Raw genomic sequence first — 17,395 nt, forward strand, 5'->3', positions numbered from 1 at the left:
TTTCAGCAAATTGGAACTTCTATGATCAGTTATAAGAGTGAAACATTTCAGCTGGAAAATCCAATTTGTGCTGTGCAATGTTGTGATTGATTCCTGGTAAACCCATTCTGGTCTCTGTACCAGCTGCAAAATAAACGAAACCCTCCTCACATTTAATTCAGACAGAAAGGCACGCAAGATACCTGCTGACAAACTTCATCCTCGTCTTTCCTCTCTCTGCTGTCATTTTCAATAACATCACTCTATTGTTAAGACACTGCAGCTATAAAACATGTCACCACATCCTAAAGAAGGTTAAGTCTACAAAGGACAAGGTGGCCACATTCATTCTCTGCAAGCTCATTTCATTGCTCAGCAAAATATATGATATAACCAAAAATTAAACTCCTAAAATCTCAGTCTGCCTTCAAGAAAATGGTTGTAAAACCTTAGATTGTCGTGTCCTCTGGTGTGTCAATTAAAGTCACAAAATATTTAACAAGTTTTCCTGAGCTTAACCCAGAGACTCAACTCTGCCGCTTTTCCCACCAAAGCATTTTTCTTCCAAGCATGGCTTTAAGGGGACGGACTGGTGCCCTGTCCAGTCCAGACCTGCCTCTGTCATGCCAGTAGCTGGGATAGACTGCAGCTTCCTCACAACCATGAATGAATAAGTGCTACAGAAAATTATTTCATGTGGCTTTCACCCTTAAAGTTCCATCTTATTTTTTTGCAGTTTGAATGATTTTGTTTTAAGGTTTAAATCATATCCGGTGTGTTGGAGCAGGGACACATTGAAAGCTTGTGGGACAATGGCCCAAGAGGTCCAGATTTTGAGACTTTCATGACTCTCTGGATAAACACTACGTTTTGTAGCTGGATTTTTAACATCCTGGATTGGATATACGTCTCTGGAAAACTTTCATACCTTTATACTTTCATATCTTCTTAAGGGTCAGCTGTCATTCAAGATGATTAGTGTCATTCCACAAGGCTCCATGTTGGGCCCACTGTTGTTCAGCATCTACATGTGGAATTCCCCAAGGCTCCATGTTGGGCCCACTGTTGGTAGCATCTACATGTGGAGTTCCCCAAGGCTCCATGTTGGGCAACTCAGATTTGGTTCTGGTTGATCTCAGAGCTGCAACTGACACAATCAACTACAACATCCTGTTAAACTGACTGGAAAATTTGATAATAATGTCTGTTTTAGCGCCTACATGATTCCTGTAAATAAGATCATGCACACAAACCCAATATCTGATGTAATACCAATGCCTGGAAAACTTCTGTAAATCACCTAAAAGGAAACTATCCACCAAAATGAACCCTACAGAATTACACATCATCCTTCCTGAGACAATGATGAAGATGATGTAAGTGATGACACTCGGGGAGATCTGTATAAGTTTTAAGAGTTAAAGAAGACATAATTGCCTTTCCAACAGGAAAAGACCTATTACCAAGAAACATCGTCACAACAAATACATAATCAACCAAACATTTAATTTTGTGCGAGCATTATATACACGTGGAGAGCAAAGAGAGCAGTGCATCATGGGACCTAAACTAAAGTGATTGTTTCTGTTTTCAGACTCTATGACGGTGCAGAGAGGAAAGAAACTCAGCATCTCCATCCAGGAACACATGGCCATTGACGTTTGTCCCGGTCCCATCAGACCCATCCGACAAATCTCCGCCTACTTTCCCCGCCTTTCCCCCACTTCCCCCACCCCCATCTCCCCAAACCCCGCCCTGTCTCCTAACCCCTCCTCCTCTCCTGTGGCCCTCAGCCCTCCAGTAGCATCTGCAATGGGCGGGGCTCACCTCCTGTCTCCGCTACGGGCCCACGGCAGGTGGGGCGGGGGTGGGTCCTCGTCCCAGAACAGCAGCATGGACACGTCGGTGGAGATCAACAGTGACGACAGTGACGACTGCAGTGAGCCTCGCTGTTGGCATGTGTCTGTTTGTGTGTGTTAATGTTGGTTTGTACATGTCTGCAGCTGCAGGTGATGATGAGGCTTCCTCACACGGCTTCTGCATGACCCTTGCATGGAGCAAATCTTTTCACACATTAACCACAGAACCGATAAGAATCTGTTGAAGGTCCCACAGATTGGCTTGATTCCCACCTTCATTATCTGCTAAAAGCTTTTATTGGGATTTCATCACAACTGAAAGCAAATCCTACATAAACCTTGATGGAAGAAGACAGGAAAATTAAAACTTTGTCTGGCCCTTCTTCACCTTGTTTTTTTTATCTTTCAGAAACTTTTGTAAGTTTGTTAGAACTTTTCCAATTATCAACTCCTCCATTCTTGAAGATATTGAAATTATTCGAATGTCAAAAAGTAGGGTCTCTAAATGCTAAACCTGGGGTTTTTAAGACACAACTTTTCCATAAAAATTTGTCTGCGACTTGTTCAAATAGACTGCCTGGCTGAAAAAATGAAAGTTATTTATCCCCATCTGATGCAAATAACAAGTCATGAGAGAGGCAATGAAATGTTGCAGCCATCATACCCAGTGTCGACTGTACAAGCCTGTTGGGGTGGTCTATAATCTGGGGTTGCTGCAGTTGGTTAGGTCTAGGTTTAGGCCTGGGTTCAGCAACATGTGTCCAAAGAATTAGGTGCGCTGCCTGCCTGAATAACCTGAACAAGCAGGATTCCTCCAGGATTCATAAGGTTTTGACTGTGAAAGAGTAATTCAGGGAACAGGAGGATCCATTTTTACTACCGAGTTCAGACCTGAACCCCATTGAAAATCTCTGGGATGTGTTAGAGAAGGCTTTGTGCCGTGGTCGGACTCTCCCAGCATCAACACAAGATCTCTGAGGCAAGTGAATGCAGTTCTGGATAGATGGAACATGGAGCTGCATCATAGTCGTCTTTGGCAGATCAGGTTTTTATCTGAACTTTTACAGTTCTTCCGTGTTTGGGAATACTGGGATATACGTGCACGTACATATCATGGCACCCACTGGTTCTCAGCAAATGTTTGACACGTAGGCAAGTTTAGGTGTCATGTGCATGAGTTGCAATATTGACTGAATAGTTGAGATGCTCAAGCAAAGAAAAGCACAAACACAAAATTGGAGGTAAACCGATGGCGGATAGTTTTGACGAGCGCCTCTCAGACCTTGTTTTTCATATACAGGCTTTTTATAATTGTTTCACCGCGTTGCGCAGTGACAGACACTCATGCCCAGCAGTTATCAACAGATAAATAGTTTTTTATGGAAATGCTGTAAAAAGACAATGTTACCACAGTCTAGTGCTGTGTGCTGCCCCCTAGTGGTGACCTCCAGTGTTGAACATTTAGGCTTCAGCACGCTTGTGTTTTTGCACAAAAGTATATAAACAGACGTAGCCGAACGTTGCCATGTACACAGCGTACACTACAGTAAGTAAACCCCAGTCATTTAGCTGAAGGCTTCTGCTCCACGATGATATTGCGTAGAGAAAGACTACAGATATAATTAAAGTTTGACAGATTTGTAAGTTGTCTAAGAGCTCAAATCTGATGGGTGGCCAAATGTTTTCCATCTGAACAAACAAAACGTTTTCATTTAAATCTTCTTTAATCTTTCTAATCTTCATCTTCAGAACAAGTCTGTTGTTGGTCCTTTTCCGATTGATCACATTATTTACTCATAAAGTTTGAAGATTAAAATCTCTTTGGCTGTCCAGAGGAGGCTTTCTTTGCCTCCAGACATTTTTTTGCAGACCGGAATGAAGATGTTGAGTCTGCAGAAACGTTAGGACTCTGCAGTGATGCCGCAGCAGCCATACATTCGGTCTGGTTTGCTCCAGGATCCAGTTGAGAGCAGCAGATGGATGATGTTGTAATAAAGCAAAGCCTCTGGGATCAGCTGGTCCGCTGGAGCTCGGCTCGATTCCAGCCTGAGTGTTTGAGGAAGCATCGGAGCGGAGAAAACAGCTCGGACGTGATCTGTGGTTTGCAGAGGCCTGATGTTCGGAGACGAACAATCACTCCTGCTGTCTTGGACGGGCTCTAAAGAACAGACTAATTAGAGGTTTCTAACATTTTCATAAACTCAACTAACATGCATTTGTTTTTCAGTCACCAGCTGATGATTTTCTGTGAATAATAAGACTTCAGACTGATCAGAGCAGCAAAGCTGGAAGGAGGAGCTGAGCGTCTCAGCTTGACAGTCTGTCTTCTGTAACTGAAAGTCAGGGCTTTGATCAAACAAAAGACCCTTTCTACAACAAAGACCTTTCCGTACATGGATTCGTCTTTGTGCACATGTGATCTCGGCAGAGTTGGAGCGCTGGTTTTGTTTGTTTGTGTGGCTTTTAGGCTGCTGTGAGTCAGTGTGGGAAGATTAAGCAGAATAACTGGAAAGCAGAAAAAGCTGCATTAAACATCAGCAGAGAGCATCTTCAGGACCGCAGCGTTGATATCACCCCACTCAGCATTTGTTTCGCCAGAAAAACCCCCACAGCAGTTGCCAGTAGGGATGGACGAGACCAGAAGTTTTGCTGCTATACATTACCATTAGTCCTTTATTTAAGACTGATAGTGACAGATATTTCTTAGCCCTTAAAGGGGCAGATTGTACAGTCTGCATTAATACATTTATTGCATATTTAATACAATAAAACTATCAGTAAAATATAGAAACCTCATCATCACTAAAAGCATCATCAAGACATCTGATTGGCTACCATGATCATGTGACACAGAAGGAATACACTGTAGCCGGATTTTGCATGCAATAAAAGATTCTGTAGTTTATTTATGGGCAGGTTAAAATAACCTTTTGCAATTTTTAATGATTCTCTTTTCTATGCAAGACATTTCAGCAAAATCTCACAAATAACCTGCATTGAATGAAAAAATACAAATACACTCTTCCTTTAATACTGTAAAAGGATGGGAATCCCTGATAGCAGGAACGTTTGGGCCGAATCCGCTCCGGCTCTGGCAGCAGCTAGAGGAATTACTTCTAGAATAAATTATTTCAGATTATTGGAAGATGTGCTGGAATTAGGTTCAGACAGCCACCAGCGTTTCTGAAGTCTTTCTGAAGAAAAAAAGGTGTCAGCTTCAACATCGGAGGCTTCGATTAAACAGAAACTGCTGATTCTAATTCAGCAACATCACTCTTTTAAAACACGGTTGGCACCATGACATGAAATAAATAAAATTCAGTAAATAAATTAAACTGTGTTTTACGTTATATATTTGGAACACGAGCCAAATTTGAGGAAATGTAAGCGGTATTCCTCTGAGCTGCAGGTTTCAGGCATGAAAAGCTGCTGCTGCTGAGCCGTGGAGAAGCTTTAGAAAAGCAGCCGGTGTTTCTAAAAGCCGTTAAATTTAATTCGGTTATGAGAGCAAATGTTTTCTGCTGTTCAGGAATTCTCTGCAGAGTAGCTGAAAGTGGAAGGCTGCAGACTTGAACCCATCACCATGACTGCACAGAGCAACGCCCCCGGACCGAGGGAGATGAAAAATACATCAAACACAGACTGTTGTGACTCCGTGGTCATGTTGGATCATTTCCAGTGTGGTGCTTTTATTGTCCCTTCTCCACCACTTCAGATTGATTGTTTCAGATCATTTTGTGTTTCTGTAGTAAACTTTCAGACCAAATATGTCCAGCTGTGGTGTTTTTTTCGGACCATTTTTGTCTGATTTAATGTTTTTTTAATTGATTGATTATCATACCCACCTTGTTTTGGCACTTTCTGTCTTTTTGTATTTCCTTTTATTTCCACTTTCTCTGACTCTTTGCAGGTCTATGATTCTTTAAAGGTCTATGACTCTTTGTAAGACTTTGGCTTTGTAGGTCTATGTCTCTTTGCAGGTCTATGACTCTTTGTAGGTCTATGACTCTTTGTAAGACTTTGGCTTTGTAGGTCTATGTCTCTTTGTAGGTCTATGACTCTTTGTAAGACTTTGGCTTTGTAGGTCTATGTCTCTTTGTAGGTCTATGACTCTTTGTAAGACTTTGGCTTTGTAGGTCTATGTCTCTTTGTAGGTCTATGTCTCTTTGTAGGTCTATGTCTCTTTGCGGGTTCATGATTCTTCATAGATCTATAGCTCTTTGCAAGGCTAAAACTCTTTATAAGTCTATGACTATAGGTCTGTGACTCATTGTAGGACTATGACTCTTTGTAGGACTATGACTCTTTGTAGGACTATGACTCTTTGTAGGTCTATGACTCTTTGTGGGGCTTTGACTTCATAGGTGTATGACTCTGTAGATCTATGGCTGTTTGTAGGTTTGTGAGTCTTTGTAGGGCTTTGACTCTTTTTCAGGTTTTAACTTCATAGGTGTATTACTTTTTGCAGGTCTGTTCCGCTTTGAAGGTCTATGACTCTTTGTAGGTCTATGACTCTTTGTAGGTCTATGACTCTTTGCGGGTTCACGATTCTTCATAGCTTGATCTCTCTTTGCAAGTCTATAACTTCATAAGTCTATGACTATAGGTCTGTGACTCATGACTTTTTACAGGTCTGTTCCGCTGCGCGAGTCTGTGACCCTTTCCAGTTTTATGACTCTCCATAGGTCTATGACTCTTCATAGGTCTATGACTCTTTGTAGGTCTACTACTCTTTGCAGGTTTATGGCTCTTCATAGGTCTATGTTTCTTTGCAGGTCTATGACTCTGTGTAGGTCAAAGACTCTTTGTAGGTCTATGACTCTTCATAGGTCTATGACTCTTTGTAGGTCTATGACTCTTCATAGGTCTATGACTCTTTGCAGGTTTATGGCTCTTTGTAGGTCAAAGACTCTTTGTAAGTCTTTTACTCTGTTTAGTTCTATGACTCTGTAAGAATGACTAAGTTGGACTCTTAGTTGGTCCCTGGCTGTTTGTAGATCTGTGACGCTATGTGGGTCTCTGACTCACTATTATTCTGTGACTCTTTGTAGTTCTGACTCTGTAGCTCCTTGACTCCTGGGTGCTCCGACTTCCTGCAGACCTGTCTCTTTCTAGCTCTGGTGTTGAACCTGATGAAACTGGTTAGTGCAGGAAGCAAGCAGATTGTGGAATGAATTCCTCTTCGCTATCATGGATAAAACGGCTAACAGTAGCTTATATATTAGCATTTGAATGCATTATGTTCTGTAATCAGTGGTTTGTGGGTATTTGAGAGCAGATGCTTGAAATATGTTCTTAATCCCTGTGAATGATTCACATTATTGGTATGGTGTTATATAACTGTGCAGGAAGAACACCAGGCTGTGCTTAGTGTGTGTGGGTTTATGCTACTTGTATGAACATGTTTACATTTTGTACAGTGTGTGCATGGTTGTAACCAACACAGGAGATGTTTGCTCTGGTTTTAAGAGGATTTTCCATGTTGATATGTGATGTGTTGTGCTGGGATTCATGTGACAGGTGCTTCTCCACAAAATTGGATTTTCATCCTATGAATGCTCCGTGTGCCTGAGCTCTTCCTCTGTTCCCTCGCATGGTTTCAGCTAATTCTGACAGACTATGAGCTGTGTCGTTTCTTCAGCCCACTGATGCAATGCTTGTAAATCCTGCTTTTCTTCTGAGTGATGATAATCATCTCCTTCCTTTCTGCCCGGTGTGTTTCTCCAGCTGCTCTGGGAACGCTGGAGTTCGAGCTGAGATATGAGCAGAGCTCCAGTGAGCTGCACTGCACCGTGATCCGGGCCAAGGTGAGACAGCAGTACTTTGCTTGTTTACACTGTTTATTTATTCATGCGGATAAACAAGAATGAGGGTTTCCCTTGTGAGCTTCCCCTCCATCTCAACAGGTGTGGCTGAACATCATAGCCTGACATCATACTGGTATGATATTCCAAACCATTAAATGGGTTTTGTCTTTATTGCTTTTATCCTAATTAAAATTAAGAAAAATGACAAGCAAAAAAAAGTTTAGTCTACAAAAATCTGCAATATCAAAGTATTATGAGAATCGCAATTTAAATGGAATTGGCACTGAAAAAATCACAATAGAATAGAATTAAGACAAAAGCGTATCATCACAGCCCTTCAACAGGGAGCCTTGAGGAATTCCACATATAGTTACCAGAGACTGCGTATAAAAGATGGGCGGAGCCTCCGTGACGTCACCCGTAGGTTTCTGAAGAGCTGAACTGAAGTTCCTACCATCGCCATCTTGGCAGTGTAACATGGGTCGTCTCTCCCGGAAAATACAAACATGGGTAAAAAGGTGGAGCTGATAGGGGCGCTGTGAGCATGGGGTGGATGATTGATGAAGTAAGATGGCTAAAGCTAAGTCACGTTGTTAACTGGCTGAAAACCACGGTTGTTCTACGTTCTTCTTACTTGAAGCGGGAGATCGGTACCTGTCAATCAAAATGACACGCCCCTAAATATGCCAAATTTCAGGAATAAATTACTTTTAAATGGGCGAGTTAGAAAAAAATTCACTCCCCCCACAGTTGTCATGAAGGTAAACCTGACCTATTAAACCTAAAATGGATTTTTGTACCAGGCTGTAAACATGTTTATTTCTGCTGTGAAGTTGGTCTTTTTAACATGGGAGTCTATGGGGATTCGCTCTCTTCTGGAGCCTCTAGTGGATGAGGGGAGAATTGCAAGTTTTGACACTTTCAATGCCAATATTTCCTACCCTGAAAGCCAAGACATGAGAGAGTTATGTGCAGATGAGCTTAGGTTTGTAGACTGTTAATAAATCCTGTTTTCTTCTTTTGGTTGCTCTTACTTGCTGCTATATCTATCGACGCGTTTGTTATATATATATATCATTTTAGCTTCATAATCTGACAGCTGAGGCTAAAACATCACATCTGCATGGAAACATCACGTCTGCATGCTGACTGGGGTTAACAGGATTCAGCTTGTACGGCAGTGGACCATGACGTATGACTGACTGGTGTTCTAGAATCGTATGGCGTGCAGAGTCTGGGACGTGGTGTTCTTCTGCGAAGTGCATTAAAACCGTGTAATGTACGGCTCCTTGTTTCATCCGCTTGTACCACCACGGTCCCACACAGTAAACATTTTATCACAAATGTCCATTTGTTTTACAAAACCTGCTAAATATGCTGAAGTATCCAAACTATTTTCTGTTGTAATTTAGTTTTCATGCTCAACAACCGTCATCAAGCTACAGCTGATCTGAGCCAGCTGACTAATGTGTTGCTATGGTGACGCGCCGCTGTAATGTAAGTGATTCAACTTGTCGAACTATGTTTGTCTATGTGAAAATAAAGCATCCAGATGACATTAGAATTATTACTGACCATGTCTAAGATGATATAATAGATAATATTACACAATATATAAGTAAAACAGTTTTCGCTGTGAAGAGGTCGCTGTGACTCCAGACCGGTTGTGGCGACCCAGCCCTGATCCACACGGTTTGCTTTAAAACAACAAAAATATAAAACATGGTGAGTTTGACGAGCAGTTTCGGAGCTGAAAGAGAAAAACCTTTTTTATATCAGGAAAAATGGAAATAAAAGGCAAGATGAATCCCACCTTCATGTCTCAGGCTGCTCTCTGTGGATGTGGCCGTCCAGCGAGGATAAAATGTCAGATATATGATAATAAGCTGCAGTCGGGAGGCGGGAGCTCCCAGTGGACTCGGTGGGGTCGCCGGTCTCATTGACCTGTTCACACAGCAGGTGTTAAACACTAGGAGGTGAGATAAGACGCCGCGTAGCCTCGGGCAGCTGGTGTGAAGAGCAGGTGGGTCGGTGCAGCGTTGGCTTTGACAAGAACTTCTAAACTGCTTCTTCTCAGAGTTTAATATGCATGAGCGGTGTGTGCTGCCTGCGGGAAGAAGACCCAGTCATCCGTCTTAAAGCCGGAAGATGTTGCATTTCCAGCTTCAACGTCCCAGTAAACCTGCTGGTTTCCTGAAACCCAGCCTATTCCAGACCTTCGTGGATCCCCCAGTGCAGCGCGGCCTTCATCAAGTCTTCAAAACGAGGTTTTATGTTACTTCTCACCCCACCGGCAGCATTTGCATGTGTGGGAAGCTGATTCTCCGCCCGGCTGGGGACGGACCTGTCCAGATGTACCTGCCTCTGGGGTAGACTCCAGTTTCCCCGCAACCCTGAGCTGGACTGGGAGGTAAAGAATGAACGAATGATTCTCCGTCCTGCTGGGCTGTAGACCAGGATCTCACCCCAGAGACACAGGAGGCTGAAAACACCCAGGTGCTTTCCTCCGTAAGCTCCCTCTTCCCTCCGAGCTTCTTACAAAGCTCTACGGTCAGTTCACCAAACCAGGAAAATAGAAAGACTGTCCTAGTGATGAAGTATGGTGGCCCTGAAGTGTCAAAACAACACAAAAGCCACAGTTAACAACAACACAGAAGCTGGAACGGAAGTTCTTTCTCTCAGTGAAAGTTACGCCATCGTTCCCGGGTCCGCTCCTTTCCCACCAGCCAGGCAACGGCGAGGAGTTTGCTGTGGAAATGGATGGGAAAGTGGTGAAAACAAAACAGGCATAGATCTATCAGACTGAAACTGATCATAAAAACAACAAAAAGTGGCCGCGTGCTAAAAGATCTACGCGCTCCAACCAGCAGCAAGTCTTTATTCAAAGTCTTTCATCCCTCGTGGATGAGGGGGGAACTGCAGGTTTTGTCTTCACTTTTAACCGGCGGAGGTTTCAGCTTGTTTGAGACATCAGTGTTGTCTTTATTAGCTTCTTTCCCGTCGTGTTGTCATGATGGATGGGCCTGAACGTCCCACCCGCTCCATCAGAACCAGCTGGGACCTGGCTTTAATCACACAAAAGTTAAACAAATGAGATATTTACATCAACACTGATAAACTTTGATTAAAAACAATGTAGCAGGTTGTTTTAGTCATCACAGCTATACACGAGTCTCGTAACGTCTCTGCTCACACTGGCCTCTGATATGGTGACACAACCCTAACCAGACTGGGAAAAGCTGCGTTTCTGTCGCTCTTCATGATTTCAGGAGGTGTATGAAGCACTCTTGTTTCACAAAGCGGTGAAACTATAAAGAAAAGCGGCAAACAGACGAGTCAGGTGGAGACTGTTCCATTTCCCAGGGATGGGAGATCACTTGAGCTCCTGCTGTCACCGAGCCTCATCTCCGGGGGATGAAGCAGCCACTTGAATGTCAGTGATTTTCCCTCTGGCTCCGACTCTGTTCCGCAGCACAGAAACTGCCAGGTTCACATTATTTCCCCGCTGCCTGCTGTGCACAGAGCTTTTCTTTTCCCAGGGGAAAGCTGGCATGTCAACATCGTTCTGACAGAAAACTCAGAGATCTGAAGGAGCAGACGGGTAGAAGTTTTACCAGAAAACCAGCTGAGGAACATAAATACGTCCCACCGTGCAGCCGACTGTTTTATTCACATATAGACTTCCACACAGGGAAATCCCTCCGTCGGACCTGTTCAGGTCCCGGTTCTGGTGGGGATCCGTCCCTCCGTCGGACCTGTTCAGGTCCCGGTTCTGGTGGGGATCCGTCCCTCCGTCGGACCTGTTCAGGTCCCGGTTCTGGTGGGGATCCGTCCCTCCGTCGGACCTGTTCAGGTCCCGGTTCTGGTGGGGATCCGTCCCTCCGTCGGACCTGTTCAGATTTGGGTTCTGGTGGGGATCCGTCCCTCTGTCGGACCTGTTCAGGTCCCGGTTCTGGTGGGGATCCGTCCCTCCGTCGGACCTGTTCAGGTCCCGGTTCTGGTGAGGATCCGTCCCTCCGTCGGACCTGTTCAGGTCCCGGTTCTGGTGAGGATCCGTCCCTCCGTCGGACCTGTTCAGGTCCCGGTTCTGGTGAGGATCCGTCCCTCCGTCGGACCTGTTCAGGTCCCGGTTCTGGTGGGGCAGCAGCACCAGTCAACAGGACTGGTTCTACCAGGTGCGCTGTGGTGTGTCCACAGAAGAGCCGTCGCTTTCTGCTTCTCTAAAATACGCGTTGGTTCTAATTTTACCACTTGGAAACCTCGTCAGTCCAGAGCAGAGCGGTTCGTTCAGGCAGGAAATCAGCTGATGAAAACTAAAGTGCATCCAGTGGATTTTCCCAGTAGAAGACTAGACGTCCACTGGATGCATTTTACTCTGAAACGTCAACATTTCTTTATTACCAGCGGCACCGGCACCAAGCCGTTAGGTGCGAGACGGTTTCATTTTGACAGCGGGGAAACCTGGAGGAGGAAAGCTGCACCGTTCTGTAACCTGTTGTTTTGACGCCACACATCCATGCTATGAAGAAATAAAGATCAGCGTGTGAGACGCGATCGAGCTGTTCCTGCTTTTTTATTTGCTGGTTTATGGTTCATTTTAAAGCAGTTTTATAAAGCATTTTTAGTAGACCTACACCAACTATGGCACAATGATGCAATCCTCATGTAAACTGCAACACAGACACCACTTCCGCAACGCTTCAACAGCGCTTCCGCAGGTTTTTCTAGACCTGAGGAAAAGTTCTAGATCTTAGTTGTAGCACTCCCAGTCTTCCCAGTAAAGTCCTGTATGATCATGTGTGTCACGTGTAAAATTGGATTTCACTTCAGGCACCTCGGGAAGGTCAGAGCCTCCTCCGTCTCATTAAAAACGTTGTGGCGGCCGTCTCTTCAAATGTCAAAGCTGTTGAAAGAAATTTAGGAGCAATTTCTCATGACGGTCAGTTCCTGCTGATGAGGTCAAAGACGTTCAGATCAGGCGTTTTTACTCTTCGGGTTGGAAAATCATTCTCCGTGCCGTCTCTTTGGATGTCTGCGATGTTTAAACAGAAGCAGCTCATGATCCATCTTATCTGTGAAGACCGCAGAACTCCGGGAATCACCAGGTCTGAACTTCCTGCAGCCTGACGTGAACCTCATCGCAGCAGACACCAAAACACTCTGCAGTACAGAAAAAAATATACACAAAAATATAATTTTATGATGTTTTTTAACCAGCGTTCATTTCAATAACAGCATGTTTTATTTAGCTTTAGTTAACTGGTGATGTTAATCTAAGATTAATGGTTCATTTATTTTTGTTATTAGTAAATATAACATGAGAGTCTTTTGCCCCTTAAAGTCTGATGCATCTGAACACATACACACTGTAGCTAACACGCATCCATAGACTGTATATGAAAAGATGGGCGGAGCCTCTGTGACGTCACCCGTAGGTTTCTGAAGAGCTGAATTGAAGCTCGGTGGGCGGTTCCTACCATCGCATTCTTGGGAGGGGCATGCATGTTGTCGAACCCGGAAAATACAAATATGGGCAAAGAGGTGGAGCTGAGAGGGGGGCTGTGAGCGTCATGGTGGATGATTGACATCGAGCGAACACCGAGCTGTCTGTAGCTAAGAGCTAACCAAGCTAACCCGGAGATAACAGGAGCTAACCAGCTAACGGAGGTAAGCGGGCTAAAGCTAAGTCACGTTGTTAACCAGCTAAAAACCGCGGTTGTTCTACGTCCTTCTGACTTGAAGCGGGAGATCGGGTACCTGTCAATCAAAAGGACACGCCCCTAAAAATGCCAAACTTCGAGATGAAATGACTTTTAAATGGGCGAGTTAGAAAAAAATTCACTCCCCCCACAGTTGTCATGAAGGTAAACCTGACCTATTAAACCAAAAATGGATCTTGCCACAAACCAAGTCAACCAGAAGCCATCTTTACTGGAAAAGAACTGGTCATGTGACCCTCTGATGTCACGTCTGGTGACGTGTAAATGCAATGTTTCCATGACACCTTTACAACGTATGAAGACATCTGAAAAACCACCTCATCAAAGGGTTGAAAAAGAAACTTTTTTGCAATGTTTAAGAATTTTTTTTCTAGAACATGTTTGGTAAAAAGTGTTTCCTTCAACAGTTTTTTATTGCAATATTTAGATTTTGCACAATTTTTGGGGTGATTGTGGTTATAGTTTTCTCTTTAATTGTTTGGTCAAACATTTCCACCTCCTCCGTCCATACACACCGCACCATGACTGCTGGAAATAAACTGACCATGTGACACCCCCCCCCCCCCCCCCCCCCCCCACACATCACGTCCAGTGACGTGTAAATGCAAAACAAGTGTTTCCATCAAACTGCACTGAAATATCCACACATCTGATGAACCACGTCAGGAGAATAGCGAAATCTGAGAGGTTTCTCAGGATCCATGTGTTTCCGTTACCAGTTTTTGTCGCGATATTTAGGTCTTGCGCAGGTTTATGGTAACAGAAACGCAGCTATTGACCAGTCACAAGCGAGAGTAAAAAGGTAAAAATGTCAGCATTCACACCTGCTCTCTCCTCCTGTTTCTGACTCCAGGGTCTGAAGCCGATGGACTTCAACGGCTTGGCCGACCCGTACGTCAAACTGCACCTGCTGCCGGGAGCCTGTAAGGTGAGACAGTCTGATTATTACGACCGCTGGCAAAGCTCAGGCCTGCTTAGGTTTCCAGCGAAGTAGCTTTCAGGTGATTTTCAGCTAATCAGAGGTTTGTTCAGGTAGACGTGAGTCTGTCGTGTTCACGCTACACCCTCTGGTCTGATCTTTGTGATGATTCAGAAGCCGCAGGGGGAAAACAAACACAGTGAGAATGAGAATGTAAGACGAAGCAGAAGTGACACACAGACACTTTCAGTCTCTACATCACTCACAACCTGAGTGGACACCTGTTTCTGCTCTAATTGAAATGAATGTTGTGCTTCACTTACGCTGAATCAAATTTAGAAGCATAACAAGAGGCTTTTCAGAGCGTCTTCATTAACATCAGTGTCAGTGGCTTGTTGTTTGGAGGCGACTTCGCTTGCTGAATCTCGATCACATGGCAGACGGGTTGTACTGTAGGAAAACAGCCTTTTCTATGAGGTAGAAACAGCTGAAAGTCAATGTTTTAGTCTTCATCCCAGTCTGAACCCTGTTGGAGAAACTGGTACTGCACCTTTGTGGGAGTCCCAGTATGGATTCATTTCCTTCATTTTCTGATCTAAAACTGTAAAATCCTTCCCTGATTGATGTGAACAGACTGATAAAGTTTGTAGTTCCTCCCAGTCGTTCCTCGTAATTCATGTTTCCACTGATGGATCAGCTAAAGGTCCAGATGGATCTCTCAGGTCCTGGTTCAGGTCTTTAGGAATCACCTTGTTGATCCTAAAATCCTGTTTTGTATCAAAAATTTGGTTCATCCTGCGAGTTAGGAACATTTTTACCCTGAAGGATTCTAAGTTCAGTTCCTCTGAAACTAGTCTGGATTTTAGAACTGGACTGAAAATGAGGGGAAAAGCAGAAAAACCTCTGAAGACCTTCTGAAAAATGGAGAACTGTTGATCAAAACCATTTTAGAAGATTAAAGCAAAGTCGGAGATGAAGAAACCACCACTGGATCTGGAGTCTGGATCGGAACATTGGATCAGACTTCTGGATCAGGACTCTGAATCAAGCATCTGGATCAGGCTTCTGGATCTGGACTCTAGATCGGGACTTTGGATCAGACTGTAAATTGAACACATTCGTAGCCACAGTAACGAAGTCGTGCTGGTTGGGATGTGGACCCAACATGGACATGCTGGTTGGGATGTGGACCCAACATGGACATGCTGGTTGGGAGGTGGACCCAACATGGACATGCTGGTTGGGATGTGGACCCAGCATGGACATACTGTCTGGGATGTGGACCCAACATGGACATGCTGGTTGGGAGGTGGACCCAACATGGACATACTGTCTGGGATGTGGACCCAACATGGACATGCTGGTTGGGATGTGGACCCAGCATGGACATGCTAGTTGGGATGTGGACCCAGCATGGACATGCTGGTTGGGAGGTGGACCCAACATGGACATGCTGGTTGGGATGTGGACCCAGCATGGACATGCTGGTTGGGATGTGGACCCAGCATGGACATGCTAGTTGGGATGTGGACCCAGCATGGACATGCTGGTTGGGATGTGGACCCAGCATGGACATACTGTCTGGGATGTGGACCCAACATGGACATGCTGGTTGGGATGTGGACCCAGCATGGACATACTGTCTGGGATGTGGACCCAACATGGACATGCTGGTTGGGATGTGGACCCAGCATGGACATGCTAGTTGGGATGTGGACCCAGCATGGACATGCTGGTTGGGATGTGGACCCAGCATGGACATACTGTCTGGGATGTGGACCCAACATGGACATGCTGGTTGGGATGTGGACCCAGCATGGACATACTGTCTGGGATGTGGACCCAACATGGACATGCTGGTTGGGATGTGGACCCAGCATGGACATGCTGGTTGGGATGTGGACCCAGCATGGACATGCTGGTTGGGATGTAAACCTACATTAAAGTAATTTTAAAGTAATTTTCAAGGACATTTGTGATTGGCTGTTTATATATTTGTGTTAATAGCAGGTTCAGAAGGTGAATGGTGAGTAAACACTGATATTTAATAGTATTTATGAAAATTTCAACATCAGGAAATAATTGTTTGGATCACAAAGAATCTTTTTCTGGTTGGCTGTAATGGTTTTCAGTAATTTAGCTTCAACTTGGCTTGCAGCCACCATGGTTTCATCTGCTGCCACTCTGAAGCCATGAGGCCATTTCTCCTGCAGAAATCAATAAAAACAAAAACAGAGTATTCAGCAGATTCAACCAATGGTTACCACTGTGTGTTTGTGCTTTTCAGGCCAACAAACTGAAAACAAAGACAATCCGAAACTCCCTGAACCCAGTGTGGAACGAGACACTGGTATACTTCGGGATCACAGAGGAAGACATGCACAGGAAGACACTCAGGTGTGTTGAAGTGCATGTATGTGTGAGAGAGATATGCCGGGAATAATTTATGATGGTTTCATCAGATCTCATTTCAGAGCGATTATGCTTACAGACATTAATGAAACACAGGGACATCCTGACATTCAGATACAAAGCTCAGCTGTCATCTTTCATTATTGTAACTGTCAGAGGAAACCAACAAACACCATGCAGAGGGATGGATGGATGGATGGATGAATGGATGAATGGATGAATGGGTGGATGGATGGATGGATGGATGGATGGATGGATGAATGAATGAATGAATGGGTGGATGGATGATGGATGATGGATGGATGGATGGATGGAGGGATGAATGGATGGATGGAAGAATGGATGGATGGATGGATGGATGGATGGATGGATGAATGGATGGTTTGATGGATGGATGGGTGGATGGATGAATGCATCGATGGATGGATTGATGGATGGATGGACGGATGGATGGATGGATGGATGAACTGACAGATCTGTCTGAAATCCAGCTTCTCTGGTTTTTGCTGTATTGAGGAGCGAGTTGTTCCCCGGCTTCCTCTTGTTACCATGGCGATGACCCAGCGAATTTCAGCGATCACAGGAGAGAGAAGACAGACTGGGAAGCGTTTCATTACACAGCTCAGAAACAAATGTTTAATGTCAACAAAACCTGCAGCTTTATCGGTATGAGTCTCTGAGGTCGACGTGCATCATCTG

At 44.4% G+C, this 17,395-nt stretch overlaps 1 protein-coding gene across 1 annotated transcript in view; it reads left to right on the forward strand.

Moving 5' to 3' along the window:
• Nucleotides 1–1,578: 1,578 nt before the first annotated feature.
• Nucleotides 1,579–17,395, forward strand: part of doc2a (double C2-like domains, alpha) — a gene marked incomplete at both ends in the record, with an annotated part of 85,825 nt that continues 70,008 nt past the window's right edge. Inside the window, 4 exons of the mRNA XM_079253646.1 lie at nucleotides 1,579–1,918; nucleotides 7,566–7,645; nucleotides 14,219–14,293; nucleotides 16,572–16,681. Coding sequence (XP_079109772.1) covers nucleotides 1,579–1,918; nucleotides 7,566–7,645; nucleotides 14,219–14,293; nucleotides 16,572–16,681 — 605 coding nt within the window. The remainder of the gene's footprint in view (nucleotides 1,919–7,565; nucleotides 7,646–14,218; nucleotides 14,294–16,571; nucleotides 16,682–17,395) is intronic.

The sequence above is a fragment of the Telmatherina bonti genome (assembly GCF_933228915.1).
Source record: "Telmatherina bonti genome assembly, chromosome: 14".
NCBI lineage: Eukaryota > Metazoa > Chordata > Actinopteri > Atheriniformes > Telmatherinidae > Telmatherina > Telmatherina bonti.